The following is an 18,522-nucleotide window of genomic DNA, read 5'->3' as shown; positions in this document are numbered from 1 at the left end:
TATTTATTTAGTTGTGTATATGCTTCTCACAGATTAATCTTTTTCTCACAGACTAAATTTTATACCAAACAATTCCAAGATCTTCTGCGAAGATCTTGACTGAAAATGCAATGGCTTGCTTGATTGAACTATCTAGATGACTGATGCGAATGTACTTAACAGTTATGTTGTATGATCTACATTTAGATTGATAATCTATATGATCTTAAAATTATCATTTTAGTTTAAATTAACATTATATTTCATATAAAATCATTATCATTTAGTTTAAATGAACATTATGTTTCATATATATGATCTTATGTTTTATTATCTGACATAATATTAGAGTTTACTCTCGTGGCTTAGTCTTCAATGCAACAAAACTGTTTAAAGTTGTTTCAATTTATTATTCTACTCTACTCTTGTGCTTAGTTGTCCTTTACTTCATAAGGTTATCTATTCATTCTCTCAACTACGCATGCCAACCTATAATAATATCTTTATGGGTTACTTATTACCATATCAATTGAGTTGACATGCTGCTCATTCCTTCCAGATGAAAGTAGTATTTCAGCTACTGTCAGTAGGGAGGTGAGTCCTCTGTTCTTTCTGAACCATTTAAAGTTGCATATCTCAACACATCGTCGGTATGGCCTTTTGCTTGTAAAAAATCTTCTCTTATAGATCTTCACTGATACCCATTCTTTGCCTGCTCATTTTTCTGTACAGTAACGATTGATTTTCTTTGGACTGTATAATCCTTGATTAGTCTGCTTCTCATACTCTTCTTTCTTTTTTCTATATAAAAAAAAGAAAAAGTAAAGTTGAAGTAAAATGTAGAGGATGTAAATGTAGAATCAATTCAGTGGGGGAAAAGGTCGTGAGATACTAAGCTTTTAAACAATCAAACATATGAGAACAGCTAAGAAAACCATCATTATAGCTGATAGATGTCAGATTTTCGCAATTTGTGAGACAAGTCTCGAATAGTTTTGTGAACTTTTGTAAACATCCTGAGTTAAAATGTAGTGAGTTGAGAATATTGTTGGATGATTTCAGATTGGACTTTGAAGGGATTGTACTGTTTTTTTAAAAAAATAATTTTGACAATAGCAAATATAGATAAAAAAACTGCACCCAATAGAGCATAAATTGACAGAGGAAACAGAGCAAGACAGGGGACCTTGGTATGACGAGGCAAATCATGAAATATAAATTCTCTCTCAGTTTTATTTTCACAGGGAAGAGATAAGCTTTGAGCCTCAAAGGTAAAAAAGTTGAACATCATTATTATTATTGCTCGCTACACATCAAATCATACAAATCTAATGAAAGCCCCTTTCTCTTTTTGCTACGGATTATATTGTTATTGGACCACACCTCTAAACTGACTATTTGCATTATTCAGCTGTATCATTATCCCATCGACAAACTGCAAACTGATATTCATAATAACACATTGATTGAATGACATCCTGCTGAAAAGGAGATGAATGTAGTATTTTAACATGATGTAAGTAGGGACTGTGTCTATTATTTCTGAATCATCATTTCCAACCTGCTCATCTAAAGATATCTTTCGTACAGTTTCTTGCTTCTAACAATATCTTGCTTGACATCTAGGTAAGTATAACCTCCTTCTCTACCTATGAATAGCAGTAGAAGTTATTCTGAAAATTTTTTACCATTGAAGTACTTGCAGTTTTTTATTTTTAGTATCATCTTCCCGCTCATATTATCCCGCCAAAAAACATGTATTCTTCATTGAATTTTAGTGGTGTTTGTTTCCCGCTTCATTTTTACAATGCTATGCTTGTGTATAAATATAACTTACTTCCTTCATGCATGCTCACCATTGAAACACTTTGAATTTCTATTTTAAGAGTCTTTCAATCTTCAACCTTTTATTTTCATCACACTTTCTCAGTTTTATTGAAGATGCCACGTATATCACTCCTAAGACATTTGAATGATGGAACCGATAGGTGGCACATAGTTGCAAGAGTTTTCAGGAAATGGAATGTCTTCCATAAGGGATCATCTGCTGATATCTTCTGCGTGACAATGGTTTTATTAGACAAAGAGGTCTCTTTATCTTTACAAATATTAACAAATTGCATATGTCACTTGTGGTTTTTTTTACTAATGCTTTAGTTTAATGGAAATCATTATTTTGTTTACAGGGGGATAAAATACAAGCAAGTGTTCTAACCAAAAGTTTACATGACAAGTTTCGCCACAGTATCATTGAAGGAGAGACTTATTTCTTTGCTAATTTTGAGGTCTCTGCTAATGTTAGCCAATATAGAGCTACCACTCATCCTTTCAAGATCACTATAACTCCACGAACACATGTTGCTGAGAAAATAGCCATTGTGCCATCTTATTCCTACTCTTTCTTTCCACTTGCTGAGATAGAGAAACTCAATGAGAAGTATAATATTGAATACTTGATAGGTATTTGACATCATTTTCATTCATTTTAATAATAGTATTATCATTTGTTGTGTTACTGAATTATTGACACTTCATGTGTTGCTCTATTTTCCAGACGTTTTAGCATTTGTCAAATCAATTGGCACTCTTGAAGAATATCGGCGGGACAATGAAACCAAGAATAAATTGAGGATGGTGCTGAGTGACATTGAGTACAGAACCTTTCAGTAACTTTTGTTTCGTTTTTTTTTTTCCTTACTGTGCAACGACTTATGTAGATACTAATGATGATAATTGATAATTCATGTTCATTTCAGCGGAATCAATGTAGAATGTATATTATTTGATGAATGTGCCAGCGATGCTTTCATGTCTCAGCTCCAGAATACACAGACACCTGTTGTGGTGTTGTTAAACCTGGCTAGGGTTGGTTTTTCAGAAGATGGTAAGATATATCATAATCTTTAATGACCTTATATATAGAATACTTTTTGTTCTCAAGATTTATTGGCTGTGACTAATTATTATTTCTTCCATTACCTATCTAAATATAGGAAGAGCACAGGTTTGCAATTCTTTTAATGCCACAAGGGTGTTTTTCAACCCACCCATCAAGGAAGTGCAACTAATGATTGATAGGTTTGCAAAACTAACAAATAAACTCAATCAATTCAATCAAATTGCTCAATTAATCACTTAATTGATTATATAAATTAATTTGTTGGTGCTTATTATATTATAGTTCAAAAGACAATGGCTCTCCAAGTTTGTCCTTCCTTAGCCAGCCCGTACTAACTCCACTGAGTCAACAGTCACGTACTAGCATCAATTGCAACCAAAGCCCGATTGCTATATCAAACATAAAAGATCAACCCATGGTTAGTAAGGTTTATGATAGTTATACTATCTAAATCTAATTTATAATTTATAAATTCAATATTGTATAAGTTATTTTAATCAGTATAACTTTGTACATTTGTATGTCAGGGAGAAACTTTTGTCATTAGGTGCATTATTCAAAAGTTAGAGACCAGATATGGTTGGATCTATCAAGGTTGCTCCAAGTGTGGTACAAAGCTTCGTTTAGAGAATGAGAGTTGGATATGCCCATCATGTCAGAAGAAACCAGAGTTTATTGACCACAAGTATATTTTGCACTGGTTAAAAATGGTAGTTTATGCATTCTTAGATATTTCAGTATATAAACTACCTTATGTATTACTTTGTTTATGTTTTTAGGATGAAGCTTCATTACACTGTGAAAGATGAGACAGGAATTGCTTCAATAATATTCTGGGATAAACTTGCGGTTGAGTTAATTAAAAATTCAGCCGCTGAGTTGAAGGTTATTCTAGATGAGGTATAACAATCCTTATAATTTGATATATGATATGTTTACTAATTTGTTGGTATACTGAAATATAAAATAATGTTGATTGATTTAGCCTCATTAAAATTGAAACCTTATATCTGATTGAAGGATTTGTGATGGATTAGGATCCTGAGGAAGTTGATTTCCCCAAAAATCTGGACAATCCTGTTGGGAAGAGTATGTTGTTGACTCTTAAACTGAATGACTACAATAAACGACATCCAAGTTCCAGTATTAGTGTGATGCAATATCATTTATGTGAAGATTTAATGGATCAATTTACTGAGGCATCCATTGAGGTATTTGTTTAATTTGATTAAATCATTTTTTACATATTGTAAGATATATTCACCATTTAAATGCACTATTCTGTGAGCAGATTGAGGAAATTAAGGACCCTTCAAATTCTGATTTATATGTTTAAATACCATCAATTGTTCTGATATTTATAAATGATGTTGATCATGCTTTATTCAGTATTCACAACCTGCTGTGGAACAAAGTCAGGAACATATGAATGTTACTCAAGGAGTTCCTCTAATTGCGGAAAAAGATTTAGTTTCACAATGTGTTGCTGAAGAGGATGTCACACTTTCAAATATGGTCAACCGTGTTAAAGCTCCTCCAGTTAAAGGGAGAAAAAGAAGCGTCGTGAGGAAGAATGTTGAGGATGCTATTGCTGAGGGTACTAACACTGGATCAAGCTCAAGTAATGAACAGAAGCATGTGAAAACTATCAAGTTGGAGAAGTAGTGTAACAGATAATGGGTGTCTTGTCCAATATTATATGTGTTAAGTGTATTACTTATCCTTTGCAGTTCTTAAAAGTTGTTCGTGTGGCTGTTCTGTCTGTTGTCAGTTGGAAGTTTGTATTTCCTTTTAGTTAGTTCTGTGATGAAGTTGTGTTTGTATCATTTATGTTGTTTACCTTAGTATGTGTCATTATGAACCTTTGTAAGTTTTTATTTAATCAAAGTAGTTTACGTTTGTGTTGTATTTTCATGGTTTAGTTGCTCTCATCTCAAGTTAATGATTCTATTTCGTATCTTTATGAATTATTTGAATCTAGGACGATATATTGGAAATGATTGACTTCATCATATAGGTTATTGTGGGAACAATATTAGTATAAAATACAATTTATACGGGGATTCACTTTAACTTTACTGTTTTCCCATAAAAATTCAGACTAATAGGCTAATTACATTTTTATATTTTAATTTTAGCTTAAAACAATTATTGGGTGGCAAAAAATGATGTTTTATTTTTCTACTTGAAATTTTAAACATTCACTTTATCTTATTTGAATATCCAGATTATAAAAAGTTTGAAGTTATATTGATGACACACACACACATATAAATGTATATTTCAGATCTTGAGGACACATCCTCTTAAACATCAGGATTATATTTAAGGATACGTTATACAGAATCCATTGACAACAAATGTTGAAATGAATTATGCAATTTCTTTTGCTTGCGGAACAAAACTCATATCTTATGAGCTATTTGAAAATAAATACACAAACTTCATATAAAGCTTAAAAACTTATGAAACATATTTTTTGGTATTGTAATAGGATTAAATATTTATTTGTTACTCCTCCGATCTTTAATATAAAACCTATTTAACTAATTTGATTATATTAAGAAAGTTAGATAAATTAGTTAATTATAAAAAATATGACACGTTTATCCTAAAATACCATTATCATCTTCTTTAAACATAATCCTGCCTCGCTCTTGTATTTGATTATAGTTCAGAGAGTACTCATAGGGATAATTTACAGAAAATATAAATAAATATAATAAATATGTGTTATATTTAAGACCAAAATTAGTATCTCTAATGAATAATAAAAATGAAATAAAATTTAGATCTTCGTTTTGCTATCAAAGTATCTTTATTCGGTCTGCACAAGCATATAGTATATATAATAATTAGAATTGTTCTATAAGATAATATAATGCTGCAACATTTATTCCACACGGCACGGATACAGCGTCGAAGTGAATACCATGAGTTTTCCACAGTCACTTGCCATCAATTTGCCACAGTTACTTCCCATCAATTTCCCACACATTTGCTATCAATTTCGTACAGTGTTAGTGCTGTTCACTTAGTAATATGTATATGAAAAATTAATATTTAATAAAAGCAATGGCATGGATAGACAGTGAAGTAGCCAATGAGATTGAAGGAGTCGGATTGAAATAAAACTATCCAATGGTTATAAACTAATGTCAAGAAAGTTGTTACTATTCATCAAGATCAACATCGTCTTTTATATATATATATATATATATATAAGGACATACACATACCTGTTTCTATTGCATTAAAAACAAAGTTGTTTGCCTCTCATTTTAGATGCTACTATTGCTCGAATATTAGAATAGCTTGTATGTTCTAAACCCATGTCTTCCAGTAATATATTTGAGCGCAAGCTCCATTTGAAATCTACCCACAGATATAGCAGTAAATGCGTAACATCATCTTCACCATCCATGGGCAATGGATCATATGTTAATGGATGCTTTTCGTCAGGTATTATCTTTACACATGAAAAATAAATTCTTATGATAAGGATAATTTTAGACATATGTTCCTATTTCCTGTATTATGTTCTATTTATGACGTCCTAATTTCTATGTTCTTATTAGGATTAATCAATTTAGCTGAAACCCATTGTTCGAGTTCATCTTCTGCTGGAAACAATAAAGAAGACTCACATACTTATATGGGAGTTGAAAAAAATCAGGGTTTTGGCGATGTTTTAGATGATATCAATACTCAATCATCCACTGATGTTCTACACAAAGAAAGAAAAAAACCTATTATGCTGCAAGATATAACAAACGTATCTTCCAATCTAACAGACAGATTTCAAAGGAATATGCTCACAGGTATGTGTTATGTTTCAATATCTATTACCAATAATTCTATTTAATCCTATATTTGTATGACACAGGCATTTGCAACTTTCAATTTGTCAACCATAAAAGACCACATTTTGGAGTGCAACCTCTAACCCGAAAAAGTGCTAGGAATAGAGGTCTAGGAAATAATGATGTCAACAAACCTCCATGTAGAAGAAGAAAGACAAGTAATCTACAGCAAGGTTAGTCAATGAAATTAATTTCAAACAACATAGTTAAGAGTCACATTCGTTTCTAATGTATGTAACAGAGCAAGGTATTATTGGTTTGAATATTAACAATTACATAAAGCACATGGGTTTAGATGTAACAGATGTTTATTCTCCAATAAAGTATATTTGATAACAGATAACTTGAATAAATATCATTAACGTACAAATTAATAAATTTCACTAAACTCAACCTCATTTCCTTTAAAGTTTACAAGTTATGTAAAAATCAATTAAAAATATATAAATATTGTTCGGTGATATAAAATTTAAAGTTTCCATTTTTTTATGTAATATTTTAATTTTAATTAAAATCTACAATGGTTTAAAAAATAAATTTCTTTTAAACAATAGAAAACTTTGATTTTTACTTGACTAAAATTTTTTGCATATCTTTTCATTGATTTTTACACATGTTGTAAATTGTGAAAGAAAGTCCGTTTAATTTAGTGAATTTTATTAATTGATATTAGTTTTAAAAATAAAATGTAGGAGAAAATATAGGAGAAAGTGTAGAACGTTTGGATAAGGACAATATAGTGCTTTTAAATTTATACTTCAATATTTGGTTCTTTTAAATAAATTTAATTGTTATCATCTCTTTCCATAAATATCAGTTCCTCTTGGTTGTTCTTTTTCATTCTCCCTATAATTAATTCAATTTACAAAAGTGATGATGGGAGTTTTGTACATACATGGTAATTTCCTTTTTTCTTGTAGATTTCACACCACAAGAAAAATATTACAAGGACATTCATCTGATGATTGATGCTAGCGATAGAGATGATTGTGAAGATTATTTTCCAAACACTGAAAATGTTGCAGGTTACTACGTGTAATTTTGCTGTTATATTTGTTATTATTTCATATTTTCACATATATGTGTGTGTGTACATGTATGGATTATAGTATATATGATAGTTTTGTTAAATATGACCATATTTTGATACGTGCCACTCAGGTAGTAATTCTGATTTAGATCATAGTACCAGAAGAACATGTTTCCAGAATGATATTAATTATGAAGGTAATCTTATTTCCTTTAAATTTGAATCTTCACGCCATAATTTATTCCTCATATAAAACTAATTCACTTCTTATCTTTTATTAGAATACATTGATGAGGGAGATCCAATACATAAATGCAAATTCTGTGGAGCCCTACTTTGGTATAATGAAAGAGTGAAGAAAGATAATAAAAAAAGGGTGGTTAATACATTTTCAATGTGTTGTATGAAAGGCAAAATAGTACTACCCCCTTTGAAGGCACCGCCTGTTCTCTTCCAACAGTTATTTCTAGAAAAGGATACCGCAGACTCAAAGAATTTTCATACAAATATAAGGCAGTACAATAACATGTTCTCTTTCACGTCTATGGGAGGAAAGATTGATCATTCTAAAAATTCCGGTGGAGGTCCTTACTCATTCATATTGTCTGGACAAAATTATCATAATATTGGCAGCTTATTACCAATTGAAGGTTCACAACCAGTGTACTCACAACTATACATATTTGATACTGACAATGAGATCTCAAACAGAGTTGCTGCTGTCAGGTATTACTTGCTACTACATTTTTATTATTTTATCATTTGAATTTTTATTATTCATAAATTTAAATTTATGAACTTCATATTTATCTTTTTTCCAGTAAACACCAAAGGGAATCAACAATTGATAGAAGAATTGTTGCACAAATAAAGACTCAATTGGATGAAGTTAATCCATTTGTACAACAATATCGTTTTGCTTCACAATTTTTAAGTACAGAACACCGTCAAAATTTGAGATTATGCTTGATGAGTTCAAGGGCAAATGATGGGCGAACCTACAATCTTCCCTGTGCTTCTGAAGTTGCAGCATTGATTGTCGGTGACATAGATATTATGTTCAATGTCAGGGACATTATCATAGAAGAGCAATCAGGGACACCACAGCGAATTAATGAATTACATCCAGCATATTTACCTCTACAATATCCTCTGCTGTTTCCTTATGGTGAAGATGGATACAGAGATGATATTGAACACAGAGAAGAAACTCTTCCAGTTACAAAGTCAAGAAAAAGGTTAAGCATACGAGAATTTTTCACATACAGACTTATGAGAAGAGAAAACGAGATGTCAATATTGTTACATGCATCAAGATTACTTCAACAATTCATTGTGGATGGTTACACTATGATTGAGTCACAAAGATTGCTTTGGGTTAGAACTCATCAAAAAGAACTTAGAGCTGATTTGTACCAAGGATTATCTGATGCTGTTTTAAGTGGTGAGAGGAATGCTTCACTTACTGGGAAACGTATTATATTACCCTCATCATTTACTGGTGGAGCAAGATATATGTTGCAAAATTATCAAGATGCTATGGCATTATGTAGATGGGCAGGCTATCCAGATATATTTATAACATTCACTTGCAATCCAGCATGGCCAGAAATCACAAGGCTTTGTCAACAAGATAAAGTAAATCCTTCAGATCGTCCGGATATATTGACTAGAGTTTTCAAAATGAAGTTACGGTCATTGATGAAAACATTAAGGGAAAAGAAGATTTTTGGAACAATACGTGCAGGTTAGTGTTTATTATTTTTGTAATGTCGTCAAACATGTAAAATATTTATATAAATTTAAAATTTATTTATTATAATTTGTTTTAACCAATCTTAATTTTTACAGAGGTATATACTATTGAATTCCAGAAACGAGGGTTGCCACATGCACATATATTATTATTTCTTGATCCAAATGATAAGATCAATGATCCGGATGCCATTGACAAAGTTATTTCAGCAGAGATTCCAGATAAGCATTCTTCACCTCTCTTATATGATTTGGTTAAAAAATACATGATTCATGGTCCATGTGGAGCTGTTAACCCAAAATCACCATGCATGAAAGACAAGAAATGTGGCAAGTATTTCCCAAAAAAATTCAATGATAATACCACAATTGATGATGATGGTTATCCAACATATAGAAGAAAGAATGATGGAAGAACAATTGAAGTTAAAGGTGTTCCTTTAGATAATCGTTATGTTGTTCCATATAATGCTACATTATTGTGCATGTTTCAAGGACATATAAATGTTGAGAAATGCAATCAATCTACTTCAATTAAATACTTATTTAAATATATTAGCAAAGGCAATGATAGAGTTGTTGCTACTATATTTGATAAGGACAACAATCAAGAAGAAGTGATTGATGAAATAAAACAATATTACAATTGTAGGTATATCTCTGCATGTGAAGCATCATGGCGCATGTTTGGATTTGATGTCCACCATCATTTTCCTCCTGTTGAAAGATTGAGTTTTCATCTACCAAATCAACAATATGTGATTTATTCTAATACTGATGATGTTGCGGAGTTATTAGAAAAACCAAGAATTTGTGAATCACAATTCTTGGCTTGGATGAAAATCAATAAAGATGGCGGGTTGGCTTCAACTCTTACATATGCTGAATTTCCTAATTATTACGTCTACCAAAAAGATAAACGTCAATGGAAACAGCGAGAAAGAGGTTTTGCCGTTGGTAGGATCACACATGTGTCACCATCATCTGGAGAATTATATTATCTTAGATTGTTACTAACTACTGTAAGGGGTCCCACCTCATATGATGATATCAAAACTGTTGATGGTATGGTTCATGATACTTTCAAATCTGCATGTTTTGCTCTGGGACTCTTACAAGATGATAATGAATACATTACTGCAATCAAGGAAGCAGCCATATGGGCATCTGGAATTCAATTAAGGAGGCTCTTTGTAAGCATGTTATTATGTTGTTCTTTACAACAACCTGACATTGTATGGAAGGAAACCTCAAAGCTACTCTCAGAAGATCTATTTTACATATCTTATAATGATCCAGTCTCATCAGGTTCGATAACTTTAATTTATATTTTATACAAAGTATGTTTATCTATGGAGAATATTCATGTTTCTATTACTGGTTGGTTATCTTTTGTAGATATCCATATCTCTCTATCTGAAAAAGAGAATGCTGCTTTGAAAGAGATTGATAATCTACTTCATGCAAATGGGAAAAGTCTACATGAATTTCCTTCATTACCGTTACCAACAGAAACTGCAACAGTTGATCTACACAACCATCTCATACTGCAAGAATTGAGTTATGATAGACAAGCCTTATCAGAGGAAGCTAATACACTTTCCCAGAGTTTGAATGATGAGCAACTACTCATATATAATATCATATTGTCCGCAGTTAATCTATCTGACGGTGGGTTTTTCTTTGTGTATGGGTATGGTGGAACAGGCAAAACATTTCTTTGGAATGCATTGATAACAACATTACGTGCAAAAGGTGAAATTGTACTTCCAGTTGCATCAAGTGGAATAGCTGCAACATTATTACCATCTGGCAGAACAGCACATTCAAGGTTTGCAATCCCCATTCAAATCACAGAGTCTTCTGTATGTGGGATAAAGCAAAACTCAGCACTAGCAAATCTGATTAAGTCCACAAAGTTAATCATTTGGGATGAAGCACCGATGGTTCAGAGGTATTGTATTGAAGCATTTGATAGAACGTTGAAGGATATTATGCATTCTAATGCACCATTTGGTGGTAAATGCATTGTCATGGGTGGTGATTTTCGTCAAATTCTTCCAGTCATACCAAAAGGTACAAGAGCTACAATTGTTAATGCTTCAATTAATTCCTCATACTTATGGAATCATTGTAGAATTTTGAAGTTAACAAAGAACATGCGACTGACTTCAACTGCTATTCCCAGTCATAAAGAAAAGTTAGAATGGTTTTCAAATTGGTTGCTACATATTGGTGATGGAAAATTAGGTGAATCAAGTGATGGTGTTGCAGAAGTTGAAATCCCTAAAGAGTTGTTGCTCACAAATTATAACAACCCACTTCATGCGATTGTGGATAGTATATACACAAATCTCCTTCATAATTTAGCTTCTGGTGAATACTTCAATGATAGAGCAATCTTGGCCCCAACAATTGAAATGGTTGATCGAATAAATCACTACGTCTGTTCTTTGTTACCAGGAGAATCATTTGAGTTCCTCAGCTGTGATTATGTGTGCAGATCTGGTCAAGAAAGTGATACAATGGACAGCCTCTATACCACAGAATTCTTAAATAGTATTACATGCTCTGGAATGCCACCACACAAGTTACACTTGAAAGTAGGAGCACCAATTATGCTATTGCGAAACATAGATCAAGCTTCAGGTCTGTGTAATGGGACACGACTTCTAATATCTCATCTGGGACAAAGCGTGATTGAAGCCATAACATTGAATGGGTCAAAACCCAACCAAAAAGTTCTAATTCATCGAATGGATATGAATCCTTCTGAAAGTCGTTGGCCGTTTAAAATGCAAAGGAGGCATTCCCGATAATGTTATCATTTGCAATGACAATCAACAAAAGTCAAGGCCAATCATTAAGGCATGTTGGTCTATATTTGCCTAAGCCTGTTTTCAGTCATGGACAGCTATATGTTGCGTTATCCAGAGTAAAGAGCATGGATGGTTTAAGGATTGTTGTTGATGATAAAGATGGTTGTTTGAAGAGAACTACAACAAATGTTGTGTACAAAGAAATATTTACAAATGTAAATGGTACAAATATTTAGTCTGTAGTAAATTATTGATTGTCATCAATGCTATAAAATGTAATTATACATTTCCCGTGCATCGCACGGGCGAGTAAAATCTAGTTCCTAATAAAAGCTGTATTAAAACAGCAGTAGAAAAGTCGGCTTCCCATCATTTTTTGATAGAATATGACACGAACATCTCCAGTAAGCTGTTGGCAATGTGAATTGAAAATTATATTGACTAATAGAATATAATTAGCAAAATCCCTCATCATCCACATAAGTTTCTTAAGTAAACTTACAGACAAATAAATAATGTTCAATTTATACCAACACATGATTACTACAAATGAATACCAAAAGAAAAGGAAAAAATAAATTGAGAAATAAATGAAATGAAAAATGTAGGAATCAGTTAATAAGATCTTCATACACAGGCAACAGAGTTCTTTGACATGAATAGACTACCATTTTCAACTCACTAGCAGCCATGCCGATTACTAATTTTCTCTTTAACAATTTCTACTTTTTGTATCCTACTCAATTCAGATTCAGTTGATTTCTTGTTCATTTTAAGCAAATATATAGGGAAGAATTCCCTTTCTAAGGAAAAATTTAAAGAACAGCAAGTTGATCAGATGGCATGTGATTAATTAAAAAGAACAGGTCAAGCGTTACTTACTTGGACTGGTTTGTCAAAGTAATGGTCCAGACAAGATTTTTGGTATATTGCCGGATCCTCAGTGTCCATTTGGACTACAACACTAGCTTCCTCTAAATTTGATTCTTTTCCATCTTCATCACCTTCTACATAAGAGAGATAATAGCAAGGACTGTAGTTTTGCTGACATCCTTTCTTAATTCGTCTGCAGCTGCTCCTAATAATCTCCACTGATGGACAGTAGACTTGATTAGGAACCTATAAGAAAATAGGAATATAAGTAGAGAGATATCACTTGCTTTTCCAGAAGACGTCTCATTCAGGTATATTTAACGACCAAATTAGGAAGGGGGATTCAAAATACATGAACCAATCAGTATGCAAATTCTGATTCCATAGTGATGCTCATGCGGGGGACTAAATGTTTCTTCAAACTACCTTTGAAGCTTTGCTTCTTATTAACTTCATGTAATTTGGTTATGAAATATAAACAAACTTGTTCTGATAAACGAAAGATATATGTTTCTTCACCCTGTTTATATTTTTTATTAATCAAGTATCTGCCTTTCCTTGTACGCATATATCAATGGTTCTTTTAATAAACGGAAATATTGAACTCTAGTAAGTCTTCTAGTTCGAATCCTGGCCTCCGAAATTGAGATAAACAGACCTTCTGCATCTCTAAGATCACAAAGAAGATCGCTTCAACATTAAGTGTATCATAAAGCCGGATTCGCCTCAATTCTCTGCTACATGGTTGAGGCAAGCTCACAGTTACTGGTTCATTATGAATGCCTCTAGAAACAGATAGTATACTTTCCCAGTACCCTACATAACGACATTGGCTTGGTATTGACACCTGTTCCAACACCACAATAATGAGGTTAATTTCTCCTTCTTGGTGTTAACTTCAATTTCGTCTTGAGATGGAAGAATAGAAATTCAATAAGAAAAAACGAAAGAAAGAACAAAAAGCAGTAAATGGGAAACACGACACCTTCACATGGTAAAGAGACAGTAATGAAGACAGGCTGCTTATGTACTGAGAAAATGCATGAACCCACATTTTCTAAAATACTACAGTAATATGCTAAAGGAAATACTAACACATTATAATACCATGTTTGTACATTAAAATGAGGAAGAGAATAAATATTCTACCTCTTTTAAAGGAATATCAAGAGAAGAAATCTTGTACCTTGGAATTACATCCATATGCCTACTTATTATAGATTAAACGTTTTTTATTTTTACCCGGATATGATTAATGAAATGGTTGATTAACGATATGTTCATTCCTTGCAAATTCTAATTAGTCCTTAAGAACCTGTTTGCTTCAATTCCTAGGATTCCTAGGAATAACGTTGCCCATAGTAAGCATTTTTCAATGATTTTAATCCAATGTTGTCATTTTTTATTGACCATAACCATGGAAACAGCCTCTTCCATGGTAATCATTACTCCTTAAAAATTGGGAATTTAGTTTCGTAACCTTATGCATGTCAATCCTTATTAGTCCATTTTAGTCTCTATCAACCCATTATATACCATTCCTATCCTTTCCCACAACCTAATGGGCCATAAGTAAGTTCTGCCTTTTCACTAATTAAGGCTAGGAAACATGGAATTTTAACGTCATCACATATCACAGCCTGATTAGCTTACCATTCACCAAGTCATCATTGTTTTTAAAAATGATTAAGTGATACTATCGAAACTTGTGGGTTTCTGAAAACTTTGACAAGTGAACATTTCAAATTGTTGGGATTATACCTAACATGACTTACTCCTTCGTTATTGGTTGTCCGTCTATCAGCATACAATTGAAGAGCCTCATCTGTGGACATACCGCAGTAAACTAGGTATGAAGATACCATCAAGCCAGTTCTACCCTTCCCTGCCTGCATGATTTAAGTCATCTCGGTAAAAAGAAGAGGTGCTAGTGAAACAAAAACAAATAAATTTGTTGAGAACCAGTTTTGCACAAAATGTGAGCATTTGAATAATTCCAGTGAAGGAACTATTCTCAAACGTTTCTTTGCCACAGTTCACTAGTAAGAATGCAAAATGCATCCTCTAAATCCTGTTTTAGATATGCACAAAATAGTTGAACTGTATACTTATCGTTTTATAATTTGAGCTCAAGTCATCACTAAAGTACAACACCACAAATTATCCATAAAGAACATGCTGAAGCATCATTCATGAGAGTAGAATATCAATTTCTTAAGCTGTTCAACCAACTTGTATATCTATACTGGATTCAGACAAATAAAGATAAATATCCAAATCACACTAGGATGACTTGATTACTAACAATCCTAGTTGTACATTTGTCTGGGAATGAATTAAAAAACGTTCAATTGAAGAACCAATATAATAAGCTGTCAAAGATGATGCATTTAAAAAAAATCTCAAGATTCTAATAGTGAGTGTAAAATCTCATACCATGCAATGGATGACAGCAATATTTTTTGGGTCACTTGATAACCACGAATGCACACTTTCACAGAAGTTCTTGATCATTTCAAGAGGTGGTACATGGTTGTCATCAAAGGGATATACTTCCACACGACCATAAAAGTGTGATGGATCATAATTCTCTTCTATACATAGATTATATATCTGAAATATAAAAGAAATATGCTATTGAAATATGCTCAACAATGTATGGAGGGATAATGTGACAATATTTTATATTACATATGATCAAGCGTTAAAGAGGTGCACCTTATAGTGGTCATGGTGTCTCATATCCAGCACAGATTTGACCTGCCAGAGAGGATTTCTATACATTGCCCGCATACGTTCTGTAGGAAATGACACTGCTAGTAATTGATCTGTGATATATGACATGTCAAGATCATACCCAGCAATAAGCATTCTCCGCCGTTTCTTGGATACCAAATTACGAATATATAAATTTTCTGCGAGGTAATTGATCAAGTGATGATGTAAACTCAGGTTTTCAACTTTGGGTGGCCCCTCCTTTGTATGTTTCAACCCCATTAGGTTGTTAAGTTACAATCCTCAATGATGACAAGATACCTATGTGGGGGGAAAAAAATCGATTGAGATATCCAAAATATTGTACTAAAAATGCATAAATTCTAAGTTAAGGAAGTGACAAAGTGTTACCAACAATCAGAAAAAAGGAGGAATATAGGGTATTAAGAAAGATGGTTATGATATTTTAGGAAAAACGTGTCACATTTATTATAATTAACTAACTTACCTAACTTATCTAACTTTTTTAATCTAATCAAATTAGTTAAATGAGTCTTATATTAAGGATCGGAAGAATATATATATAATAACATGTCTTATTAAATATTTTCTCCCATTCTGAAAATAAGAGTTTTTGACGACTGATTCACATCAATTCTAAAAAAATTAGTTCTATTAATTATTTATAAAATAAAATTTTATTAAATACATGACAATGACCAGTTTTAAGGAAATAACAAATGGGAAAGACAGTGAAGATTTAAGTTTTTCATTTAAACCAAAACAAACTTCTCAGCCCCTGCATATAGTGCTGAAGGGATGGCATTATATAAATATATATATATATTATGGTTTGATTTTCTTAATAGAAATCATTTTTTATGCAAAACATGTTTTATCATATCGAGAAAATAAATTTGTTTAAATGTTGTTTTTAGAATAAGCTGCTTCAAAATGCATGTAATGTTATTTTAAAAAATGTCTGTCCGCCCCCTTGAAAATTTCATAAAGCACGTGTTTTACAGATATAAATTCTTTTTTGGTAAAAAAAATTCTTCTTGCGTTACTCACCAAAGTGAATTTTATATAATAAATAAAATATATATTAAGTTTTTAAAATAAATTCAACGTTGTGATTTTCATCACTCTTTTATTTTCCCCTACTATTAATATTAGTATTATACAGTTATAATATTATATTCATCACATCTCTATAAAACCCTGAGATAAATGCGGGCACAATACATACTTCGACAACACTCAAAAGCAGAGATTTTCAAAGACACCAAAGGTAAGAGAACAAGGTGCGCACATATGAAGTTAACGTAACATCACAGAGCCTTTCAGAACCTGAAAGGTGGAAAAGGTATCTGGGAAATAAAAGGAAACAAAAGGAATCTGCAGCATTTTACGAAAGTACTCAAAAGGCGTAACGTTAGAATGTTGTCTTGTTTTTACTTCGGCTTTAAATTTTGCCAAAAAGTGAAACGTGTTTCTCGATTCCACAATGGGACGATCAAACAAATAGCAATACAGATATATATATTCCTCCGATTCTTAATATAAGACCTATTTAACTAATTTAATTAGATTTAAAAAGTTAGATAAGTTAGTTAATTATAAGAAATATGATTTTTTTTTCTAAAACATCATAATCATCTTTCTTAATATCCTTTCTCCTTCACGTACTTGATTATAGCTGAGAAAGTATCCATAAAAGTAATTTAGAAAAAAATTAATTAATATGAGAAATAGATCTTATATTTAGGATCAAAATTAACTCAATAATTAGGTTTAATATTAAAGACAAGAGGAATATATATATATATATATATTTAAGTATTGGTGGTCACATCTGATGACACCTTTCTTTATTAATGAATTAAAATTTTTCACCTTTATGTTACTGTGTCTGCGACTGCAAACCAAAAAGTTGCTCAGATTCGATATTTTTATCTTCTTTTTTTTTGGCCAAACAAGATATTCTTATCATTTTGTAACTGCGTTTTAGCATGCATAAATATACAAAGAATATATTCATGTCACGCGTTGAAGTAAACTTAATTGATATTATATAATCCATCCTGTAATGAATGAATCGTTTCAACAAGTCGTGGTCAGCATAATTTAATTAAATTTAAGGGAGAGTTAGGATGGTTCTACTGCAGAAAAGAGTTTTTACTACACTAAACTACATCGGTTGGTAATATAAGGGACATAAAAAAAATCCCTTATTGAAAAATTAATTAATTATCAAATTAATAGTCTTCTAGAATAATGGATTGCATAAGAAAATATATAAATTACACATAAAAGACATTAAGTTGCGTAAAGAAAAGATGATTTGTACAAAATATTAGTTTGTACATAGAGGATATGTATTATACACGAAGGAAGTTAAATTACACATTAAAAAAAAATTAAGTTAGATAGGCTGCCTAGCTTTATCGATCCTACTTCATATATCTATGATTCTTCTCAAGAACTATTGGACGAACTGAAAAACCCATTTCTTCATTATTATTCTCCTTCCCTTTTCTTCGTGATCACATGCAAATAAATGGTTCTCGTTGTGATTCTCTTCTTTCT

General features: G+C 31.9%; 2 protein-coding genes and 1 pseudogene across 2 annotated transcripts; 2 read left to right on the top strand and 1 right to left on the bottom strand.

Moving 5' to 3' along the window:
- Nucleotides 1–1,920: 1,920 nt before the first annotated feature.
- On the top strand, nt 1,921–4,543 carry LOC114754879 (uncharacterized). The gene is made up of 10 exons (XM_028943720.1): nt 1,921–2,067; nt 2,166–2,439; nt 2,534–2,645; nt 2,736–2,863; nt 2,973–3,057; nt 3,161–3,296; nt 3,406–3,563; nt 3,658–3,778; nt 3,916–4,089; nt 4,268–4,543. Exons 1-10 carry the CDS (start codon nt 1,921–1,923, stop codon nt 4,541–4,543), a joined length of 1,611 nt encoding a protein of 536 aa, XP_028799553.1.
- A 1,667-nt stretch (nt 4,544–6,210) lies between these two features.
- Nucleotides 6,211–12,345, top strand: LOC114754868 (uncharacterized). Its single transcript, XM_028943709.1, has 7 exons — nt 6,211–6,340; nt 6,457–6,699; nt 7,662–7,766; nt 8,422–8,497; nt 8,593–9,518; nt 9,623–10,834; nt 10,925–12,345. The coding sequence occupies exons 1-7, from the start codon at nt 6,211–6,213 to the stop codon at nt 12,343–12,345; spliced, it is 4,113 nt and encodes a 1,370-aa protein (XP_028799542.1).
- Nucleotides 12,346–12,430: 85 nt separating this feature from the next.
- Nucleotides 12,431–16,250, bottom strand: LOC114754858 (phosphatidylinositol 3,4,5-trisphosphate 3-phosphatase and protein-tyrosine-phosphatase PTEN1-like; annotated as a pseudogene).
- Between the last annotated feature and the right edge of the window lie 2,272 nt (nt 16,251–18,522).

Source organism: Neltuma alba, unplaced genomic scaffold (genome assembly GCF_004799145.2).
Source record: "Neltuma alba isolate B1F8T4 unplaced genomic scaffold, ASM479914v2 tig00001301_pilon, whole genome shotgun sequence".
In the NCBI taxonomy this organism is placed as follows: domain Eukaryota; kingdom Viridiplantae; phylum Streptophyta; class Magnoliopsida; order Fabales; family Fabaceae; genus Neltuma; species Neltuma alba.
The sequence above is the reverse complement of the archived record's forward strand: the minus strand, read 5'-3'. Positions and strand labels throughout refer to the sequence as shown.

Bases quoted from the DNA above. Each gene is read 5' to 3' on its own strand.
- LOC114754868 (XM_028943709.1), top strand. From the start codon at position 6,211: ATGTCTTCCAGTAATATATTTGAGCGCAAGCTCCATTTGAAATCTACC. The intron at 8,498-8,592 runs GTATTACTTGCT...TCTTTTTTCCAG, and splicing joins AACAGAGTTGCTGCTGTCAG to TAAACACCAAAGGGAATCAA. The intron at 10,835-10,924 runs GTTCGATAACTT...TATCTTTTGTAG, and splicing joins TAATGATCCAGTCTCATCAG to ATATCCATATCTCTCTATCT.
- LOC114754879 (XM_028943720.1), top strand. From the start codon at position 1,921: ATGCCACGTATATCACTCCTAAGACATTTGAATGATGGAACCGATAGG. The intron at 3,564-3,657 runs GTATATTTTGCA...TTATGTTTTTAG, and splicing joins CCAGAGTTTATTGACCACAA to GATGAAGCTTCATTACACTG. The intron at 3,779-3,915 runs GTATAACAATCC...GTGATGGATTAG, and splicing joins TGAAGGTTATTCTAGATGAG to GATCCTGAGGAAGTTGATTT.